The sequence below is a fragment of the Lipophrys pholis genome (genome assembly GCF_963383615.2).
Source record: "Lipophrys pholis genome assembly, chromosome: 2".
NCBI classification, from domain to species: Eukaryota; Metazoa; Chordata; class Actinopteri; order Blenniiformes; family Blenniidae; genus Lipophrys; species Lipophrys pholis.
This window is the reverse complement of record NC_137636.1, coordinates 8,279,365-8,288,610: the sequence shown is the minus strand read 5'-3', so window position 1 is coordinate 8,288,610 and position 9,246 is coordinate 8,279,365. Positions and strand designations below refer to the sequence as shown.

Genomic DNA, 9,246 nt, shown 5'->3' with positions numbered 1-9,246 from the left:
TTGTTTACTCATTTATATTAATCCATGAATAGTGGTGTTATAGTCAAGACCACCACCCCAATCCTGAGTCAGGGGCAAGACCAGAGCCTCCCAAGATCAAGAGAAGACCAAGACTTTAAACGGCCGACACCGAATGAAGACCAGGGCATCTTGAGAAAAGGAAAAGACTGACATTTTAAGGCACGTCAAGACCAAGACCAGAGCGTCTCAAGACCAAGACTTTAAAGGGCTGAGACCTCAAAGTCCTAGAAAATGTGGTCTCGAGAGACCAGTCTCCAGTACAACACTAATGAAAAGCTCACCCTGGTGTGGAGTCAGTAAATTACCACTGCAATCCTTCAAAGACCCTGGGCTGAGAGCATGTGGCTGCTGACGTACATACCAGAGGTCATGACCTCCAGGGTGAAAGTTGGAGGAGCCAGGTGACAGTCAGATTGAGGCCTTCAGTCGTTTTAACATTGAAACGTTTCTGATGCGTTGCATTGAACTCCAGGGAGCCACCGCAGAGAGGCTGCATGTCAACCGATAAGTTGACGTGAGGACAATGCAACAACAGACGTAACACTGTTTGGGGGCATTACTCTGTTCAAAGTTCACAGTTGAGGGGAAAAGAAAAAAAACGTGGCCGAACCACGTGCACAAACAAGCTGAAAGCCGCCGTTAAACCCCTCCCATCGGCTCATTGTAAATCACTTAACCTTTCTGCGTCGACGGCTGCAGCCTCGCGGTCGCCATCGCTCCGGTTGTGCTACAGAACCAGGGAAGACTGACAACTAAAAGGTGAGTGCAATGGGCTGACAGCGCCTTGCAATGCGAGTTCAGGTGAGGCGGTTTGTCGACGAAGGCCGTGAAAGTGACCTATTTCGGCTGCAGTCGACGGTTTTTGCTTTGCTCGTGCGCGACGTTTCGTCTCAGCAGCAGCAGCAGCAGCTAGGCGAGCTAGCACGAGGCTAACGGCTCTGTCACTCGCCGCAGCGAAACGGACCCCGGAGCTGTAAACAAGCCGGCCAGCGACTCTTTTACCCGGAATAAACAGCTCCCGACTGGTGGTTGGGAGACATCGAAACCTTTCATTTCAACCACATCCGGATGCCATTGTTGTTGTGTGTCTGTGGTGCGATGGTGTCGAGCAAAACAACAGTGACGTGAAGTTTTCGTGCAGGAAGCTTGAACGCATGTAACGGTGCATTAATATCATTGATAATCCTGTAGATTTACGCCCCAAAGCACTATGTTTATGCCAATTTAAACTGTCGGCAAGGTGAACTTGACATGTTAATGTTAACCCGATGAAAAGGGGTTCGTGTGTAGCTTGCAAACAAAGGGCGTTATCAAGCCAATCATACATACTTTAGTTCATATTGTGTGCTTAACTGTCTTGATCACATGTTGATCAGTTGCGTTAATAATTCATGAACACACCTAATGGAATCCATGTAATCTGAGCAGAGTCTCATGCTGTCTGTGCGAGTTTGAAGCAGTTGAGGGTAAATAGTGAAAGTCTATTTATGCTCAATGTGGTGTGCAAAACACAGCATTGGTTGAGAGAGAAAATCGATGAACACAGTGTCCATTATAATATTAAACCCTGTGGTGTTTGAAATCTGAAAAACAAGGTCTGCATATGAAGCCACAGGCATTGTTGCTGCACTGCAGCAAACTCTGCCTTCATAAAAGTCTTAATGTTCTTTTTAATTGTTTGGGAGAAGTGTCACTTCATCTTTATGGTCGTTCTGATAACTGGGGCTTCCATTGGTGTTGAAATGTTCTCACTGATGTAACAGGATTGCAAAATACACAAAATTGTGGAAACATTTAGCATCAGGTAGTATAAATGAACAGCTTGACTAATTCTAGTCCCCAGAACAAGCTTCTGGAACAAAGACATAAACTTCTGTTAAGATTGAGCTTATTTAGAGAAGAATTGCAGCTTGTTATAGACAAATGGGGAAAACAGCTACTTATTTATGGTTTTGTCAACACAGACAAACCTGACTGTCCTGAAGGCCTATATTTGAAAACGGTTTTATTTGTTCTTTAATAATGAAGCATTATCCTTTGTGTCACATGTGTGTCTAAGGTTGCAGGAACATGTTGTGGTTAAAGTTCCATATTTACTGCCCCACATTGCAGTGTGACAGGTTGCCTGCTTGTGAGGCCATCTTTGACCTCAGTGATATGGATCCATGGACAGTGGCGACACTATCGGGCAGTAACTCTAACTGTTCCTCCCTATGTAATGAAATCTTAACTCTTTTAGATCAAGTAGAACTTGTGACTTTCAGCTGGCTGACAATTGGTTTGTGTAAAATAATCATTATGTTGATTTGACTCGGCTCTATGTGTTTTGGATTAGTAATGCTGCTCAATAATAAATGGCCGGAGGATCTCGGGGTGTTAAAAGAGCATCTTGTTTGCTTGGACGGTTATCTTGCAGTGCTGCTCTTTGCTCCTTTTTAGTAGTGTCATGTTCATGTGACCGAGTTCATAGCCCCAAAGATAGGCACCATGACTTTGATACCGAGCCCAGGAAGCAGCGTGGTGGCAAATTTTAGTGTTTACCGATGCACTGTCACGTGTGCTTCATCAACAAATCATCTATGCTGGCGCTGCTCCCCACTGAGCGCCGTTACTAAACACACCAAGAGGCTGCAGGCCCTTTAGAAGTCTGGCCTCCGAGGTGCACACTTCATGTTCGGTCTTGTCATTGGGTGGGAAGTAACCGACGCATTTATTAAAGGCTTAACTTCCTGATGGCACACCTGAACTTTACAATTACCATCTTGGATCGTGGCACCTGTTTTGTGCAGTAAAAGTTTATTTCCTTCTGGTCTTACTTTCATAAGGTTGAAGACAATCCGGGATGGACTCCAGGTCACGCAGACTTCCTTTTTGTCTGTCCGGCTCAAGGTCGTCCTACACATCCAGTCCACCGGTTTCCTCCTCATCACTTGGCTCAAGTCGGTTATACAGTAGGGAAACTGTGCTAAACAATGACCGCTTCCCGCGGGCATCGTCGCCGTACAAAGCTGACCTCGACAAACCAGTAAGATTATTTCCAATATCCATTTGAAAACATTAAGCATACACAGAAAATGGCTTGTAATCGCACGTCATTGCTGTTTTGTTTACAGAACTCTTTCTCCTGCTCTGTGAATTTATCAACATCTTATATGATTCAAAATGATAGCAACACTTACAAGCTGTACTATATTAGTATTAACTTCCTCTATATAGTGGCAGTAATGCCCTACAAACATGCACTAATCATGTTTCAGGTGATGGTTGTAGATGAATTTCATTTACCTCAAGCTACATATTCAAAGGTTATGCAGGGTGAGAGTGTAAGCTGGATACATGCTATTACAGGGTGGATAATACGATCAAAAATGCATTAATATCAATGTCTTTATCCTTTTTGATACTGTAATCTCCTGTTTGTTTTTTTACTGTGCAGAATGGGCAGTCGAGCAATCTGTTTTTTCACATGTTTGTCTTTGGAGCTTGTTACAGTAGCTGACTACTTACATACATCACTGTTGCAACAGCAGTCACTTTGGAAGTCTTTTTATAGACACAGCCTAGATTCCTTGGCACATGTGTGTATTTCAGTCCTGGTCCTCGTCGAGGCCCAAGTCAAAAGATAATGTTACTAATAGTCAAGAGGCCTGTTTGGTTGTTCCTGCGCTTTCCAGAAGACTCAGAATCACATACTTGCACTGATTAAAGTAAATTTATTTTATAATGTATATACTGAGATGAGCTCTAAATCTTTTTTTTTTTTGGGGGGGGGGGGGGGGGGGGGGATATCAGAATACTTCTTTTCTTGTTTTTTTATTTGAAATGATTATTTAAATTCTTAATTTAAATGTGAATGCTTTTATTCTATTGGTTATATAATAGAAGCAAATGCATCAATTTCTTTCCAAATACAGCTGAAATTATGTCCGCCTTTTATAAAGTATTTCCATCCATGTTGGGTTTAGCTGACAGTTTCCTTCCTTTACTGAAGTTTCTCCCATGTTATTTGGTCCCAAGAATAAATATCGCCTATATTCTATTACATCAACTACATCCGTGTGTCTCTGCTAATATAGCCCAGCATGTAAACACAATGAGAAACCACATATCAAAGTGATGCTCAGACATGGGTTCAAACTAATGGCAAGAATGACATTCTCTCCTCTTGAAGAGTTCTCGTCTTCTGAGCTCATCCAGAGACTACAGCAGCTACGACAGTCGCTCCACCAGCTGGAAGCTGCCCTCTTTGTCATCCTCCAGCAGATCTTACGACCGCCAGTGGGCTGAATCCTCTCTCAGCAGCCGGAGCAAGCTGGTACTGAAGCTGTTCTGTGCCATTTGTTTACAGCAGGCCAAGTACTGCCAAGCATAATTTATATCCCAATGATGTTACTAAAGCACGGTTATTTTTTTTTTTCTTTTTCATGTCTGCCTTTATTTTCCCAGACTGATTCCGAGGGGAGGTATGGCATGCGCACAGGGCTTTTGAACACCAGTGATGATGGCGATTCTAAAAGGGCCAAACTGTCGTACAGCAACAGAGGATTGTACTCCAGACCAGCAGGCACAGCAGTGGTGGGATCCACCTATTCAAGTAATGGGCTCAGCAGTGGCAGAGGTACCTAAATATATAATAATAATATAATAAAGTGTGTGATGGAAATGACAAAAACCTGTCTTCAAAGAAAAAACTGTGGGTTACAGCAATTCTGATGAGATCTGTCATTTAGCCAGTAAAGCACCTTACACTATTTAGTGTCATATAGGAAAATTAACCCAAACAATTGAAAAAAAAAAGTTGGTCGTCTCTCTTTCTTGACAGGTACAGATAAAAAACAAAGTGACTTGTTTGAGCCATCGTGGAGCTCCTGCCGTTTGCGCTCTCAGTCGTCAGCGTCTTCTTCAAAGCCACTGTCGTCCAGGACAGAGTCAGAGACAAAGAACGATCTCGGTCTCTCTGGATTGGGAGAAAGAAGAGTTAGGACACCCGGACTGGTTTCCTCATTGTGTACGCCTATTTTGTGATCTTAACACACCCTGTCTCTAAATGTCCAATAAAGCCCGATCCATTATTTTATGAGCTGCTATATTCTTTTCATTTCAGATCAGACAGACAGGGTAATGTCCACGTATGCACAAGGAGCTCGTCCCAAAGAAACTGCCTACAGTTCATCCCCCTACTCTCCCTCCTCTGCTGCTAGAGAAGGCTCTTTAAATCACCACCTCCCATCGTCCACCTCCTACAGGACTTCTCCTCTGGTGCGTGACTACGGCAGCAGAGCCTCAGCCCGTTACTCGAGCAGCTCCTCCACCCTTCACTCATCTCAGGAACAGACAAGAAGCTCTGAGCCCTCCCCAAACATCTCCTCCTCCTACTCCTCCCACACCCCCTGGTACAGCACTCCCCCGGCCAGGCCAGAGACCACGCTCCCTCCAAGGCCGGCCCCTGAAGGTGCAGAACCAGAGGGTCGTCTCTCCACACGCCGGCTGCTGTCTCGGCTCTTCTCCCGGCGGTCCAGCCAGGACTCTTCCAGTGGATCTTCCAGTGTCCGCTCCCTGGACGACGATAGTCCTTCACCTGGTGGGGAGTCTGCTGACAGTGACGACGGCGCGAGGGTGTCTACTGTTGACCCAGACATTGGAGGGTCGGAGACAGCGCGGGGTAACCTCAGGAATCCCGGAGCGGACCTCACCCCGATCCAGGAGACCAACAGCGATGGCTACCGGAGCAGTGTGGCTCGGCCCAGAATGGCATCGTGGAGAGAGCCGGCTATGAGCGGCAGTAATGGCAATGGCGGCGGAGGTGGCAGCAGCAGCTACTCCTGGCTTTCTTCATCTCTCCGCGGTCGCTGTCCCCCCCTGCTCGCTCGTCTCAGAAGACATGCCAGTAATGAGAGTTCGTCCTCCAATGCAGCTGTTGAAGAAGGCTACAGCCATCCACAGCGTTTACTGAAAAGGTGGGACGACCTCGAGCACAAGAAGTTACCGGATGATGAAGATGAGGATGATGAGGATGAAGAGGAGGAGGAGGAAGACGACGACGAGGATGAGGAAGAGGAGGAAGAAGGAGCAGTGGGTTTGGAGGCTTTCGGTACAAGTCGGTCATGCCGACTCGAAGATGAGACGTTACCTGAACTGGAAGATGCCTCGGTAGATTTTTCACCGCGTCACCGAGTCCGACTGTACGAGAACCTCTCGGTCTCCAGGGCTCCTCTGGGCGGCGTCGAGAGCCAGCTGGAGGCGCCGAAGGAGAAGATCATCTCGAGTAAGGATCAAGAAAAGCTGCGCATAATCAAAGAGAGGTATTGAATTCAGATTGTCACACGGTACACATTAACCTTGATTTTTGTCATGTTGTATTCCCACTTTCTAAGTTTTTATATGCATGTGGCCATTTCTTTTCGCGTGGTGTTTTTACATGTAAATATTCCTGACATTGTACAATTATTACTGCAAGTTGAGCTAAGTCTCCCGGGTCCTGCTTTACAGACTCCTCCTGGAGGATTCTGATGAGGAAGAAGGGGACCTGTGTCGTATCTGTCAGATGGGGGAGGAATCCTCCACCAACCCCCTGATTCAGCCCTGCCACTGTACAGGCAGTCTGCAATACGTCCACCAGGAATGCATCAAGCGGTGGCTTTGCTCTAAAATTGGCTCCGGTAATTACAAGAGCTCTCATACTGCCCCGAGTCTTATTACTTACCAGATCTTCAATATCTCTTCCATTTTTTATTTTTTTCCAGGCACAAACCTGGAGGCCATCACAACCTGTGAACTTTGTAAGGAGAAGCTGCGTCTCAACATCGACAACTTTGACATTCAGGAATTATACAGGACACATGTACAAGTGAGTGATTTCACCCACAATGACATCAGTTTACAATAATGTTGGAGTACCAGCTGATAGTTTTGCATGTGCAGATGGAAGAACATTTAAAAAAATAGTCTTAACTTTTTCACATAATGAAATCATTGATTTAGTTTTGTTTTTTCCTTTCGTCTCCCTTTACAGTCAGAATACGATGAGTTCATCAGCAGTGGCCTCTACCTGGTGGTGCTGCTGCATTTCTGTGAGCAGCGGTTCTCAGATGTTCTTGGAGCAGTTGACGCTGCCGGGGTGAGAAAACACACACACACACACTTGCACTCGCTTTGCTAATCCATGAAATTCTCCCCGTATCAACCCAGAAGAGCCTCCTGTATTATATTGTTGTGAAGTTACATTACAATCCGAGTTTTTGTTTATCTAACACTCCATGCTGAGTCGCACAGTTTAAAAATGTTTACGTGTTGAATTGTGGCGACTTAAAATCTTGAAAAGAGACAAATCTTCCTTTTCTCACCCAGTTATTCAACCTGGTGAGAATCCTTCATGAACACATGGACAATCTTGAAAGTATGTTGGTCAATCCTTCTCTTGTTGTGCTCCCAGTGAGCTTTCAGTTGAGTTGTATTTAAGGTTGCCAGCTTTTCTGGACCCTGCAGAGAACTCTTGATTACTTGTGTATTTTCAGTATTATTACATTTTGTGCAGCCACAAATTTTGACATGTTTTGTACATTTCAGGTCCCCGAGAAGAAAGTGACGAAGACAACAGGCCGTCTGTCGACTTCTCTGACCTGGACGATGATCTTGAAGACGGCTACTGAAGATGTGACAATAGAATATATTAGGGGGGGGGGTTAAAAAAAATAAAAAACATTTGGTTAGATGATTGGAAGCTGCAGGTCTACTCGATGCCATATGGGGGGGGGGGGTTCCACCAGGAAAAAAAACGGAGCCAGGTCCAGATTTAGCACCAGTTCTTTGTCTTTCCACCCCCATAGTCCCGGCCTATCTGGGGCTAAACAGGTGCTAAGCTGGACCCGACACGTCATCAGCTGGGGGCGGAGTTATCGCTACCGACAAGGCAGAAGAGATGACGAACCGCCATTCTGAAATCTACAGTGAGCAAGAAGTGGTTATAGAGAAGAAGAAAAAATAATCATAAGCAACTAAATAACAAACTACATACTACTGTAAATGAAAGCTTGGATTTTTTTTGCCATAAAATGAGCTGATGTTGATCAGCGTGTGTTTACGTAGGTTGTCATTAGAAACGGCTGCAGAGCTGCGTTCTATCGTTCTACACCTCCATTCCTCCATGTTGAAGCATCTGATTCAGACACATCCTGAAATAAAGTGAAAGGAGCAGAAATTCACTATGTAATGTTGATTAATAAGCCCCAAGCTCATTCACACCTTATTTTATTTCTCTATGGCCACTTCGGGGCTCCGGACTAAAGCAAGACGGACGTGAAAAAACACCAATGGAGTGACGAGGACACTCAATGTTTTCTCGCTCTTTGGTCTTCATCTGAGGTTCAGGCCAGACTAGATGGAGCGACCCGAACCAAACTGATGAATTACAGTCCGCCTCCTCGTTCCTGTATGAGTGCTACATTGGTGAAATCAGTGACCTACGGATACTGATGCAATGACGTGGCTCTCACTTGGCTCCGTTGACAATTGGAAAAAACGGCCGGTTCTTTGGCGGTGCTCGTTGAAGAACTGGCCCTGGCGCCGGCCCTGAACTCGCACCAGGTTCTTTTTGGTGGAAAAGCCCAAATGGTAGCTTTCCCACTTTTCGCACACGCTTTGATGTCATGTTCGTCAGAAACGCAGCAGTAAACGCCACGCGTCTCGCCCCTGCTTCCGGGGGCTTTTGCAGATATGCAAACTTGGAATGAACTAGAGCGTACAGATTTCTGTTTAGTACCACTGTTTCTGTTTCTGAGAGTGCACTTTATTCAATTATAATATTTCAAATCAAATGCAAGTCTTTTTCAAACTGTTATACCACAAGTGCTTTAAAGTGTATGTGAAAAGGCAGACATGGTATAGAAGGTCAACAATGACTTGTGTTTAATTTATAATGGTGAAATGTTTTTGGGGGCAGAAAACAAAAAGTGGTAATTATAACTTGTCTGTTTTAGTATAAATTTTCCCTTAAGTATAAATAAAACCAAGACAACTTGTCAGATTTTGTGTTTCATAAATGCTTTATGTATGTACAATCGAGTTTCATGCTGTCAATTTTTGGAATAAAGAATTGTGAACTTCTTTTTTTGTCTTCATGTCCAGAACAATAAGTTGGTGTTGTAAGAACACTAAAGATCTTAAGTCTTAATCGGTTTGATAACTTCTACACCTCCTTTTGTCTCAATAGTTGTAAAAGTCTGTCAG

General features: G+C 44.7%; 1 protein-coding gene across 2 annotated transcripts; it reads left to right on the top strand.

Annotated features, from left to right (window-relative positions):
- The first annotated feature begins 692 nt into the window (after positions 1-692).
- marchf7 (membrane-associated ring finger (C3HC4) 7) lies at positions 693-9,123 on the top strand. Of its 2 annotated transcripts, XM_080493515.1 has the most exons (11): positions 693-780; positions 2,847-3,046; positions 4,193-4,336; positions 4,468-4,639; positions 4,844-5,029; positions 5,126-6,323; positions 6,511-6,680; positions 6,765-6,868; positions 7,034-7,138; positions 7,369-7,417; positions 7,588-9,123. In XM_080493515.1, exons 2-11 carry the CDS (start codon positions 2,864-2,866, stop codon positions 7,668-7,670), a joined length of 2,394 nt encoding a protein of 797 aa, XP_080349641.1. In that variant the 5' UTR covers positions 693-780; positions 2,847-2,863; the 3' UTR covers positions 7,671-9,123. The 2 variants fall into 2 exon arrangements, with proteins under 2 accessions (XP_080349641.1, XP_080349640.1); XM_080493514.1 differs by lacking the exon at positions 693-780 and having other exon boundaries at positions 2,619-3,046.
- The last annotated feature ends 123 nt before the right edge of the window (positions 9,124-9,246 follow it).

Excerpts from the sequence above, each read along its gene's own strand:
- marchf7 (XM_080493515.1), top strand. The coding sequence starts at position 2,864 with ATGGACTCCAGGTCACGCAGACTTCCTTTTTGTCTGTCCGGCTCAAGG. Across the intron at positions 5,030-5,125 it reads CGGACTGGTTTCCTCATTGT|ATCAGACAGACAGGGTAATG; the intron begins GTACGCCTATTT and ends TTTTCATTTCAG. Across the intron at positions 6,869-7,033 it reads TATACAGGACACATGTACAA|TCAGAATACGATGAGTTCAT; the intron begins GTGAGTGATTTC and ends CTCCCTTTACAG.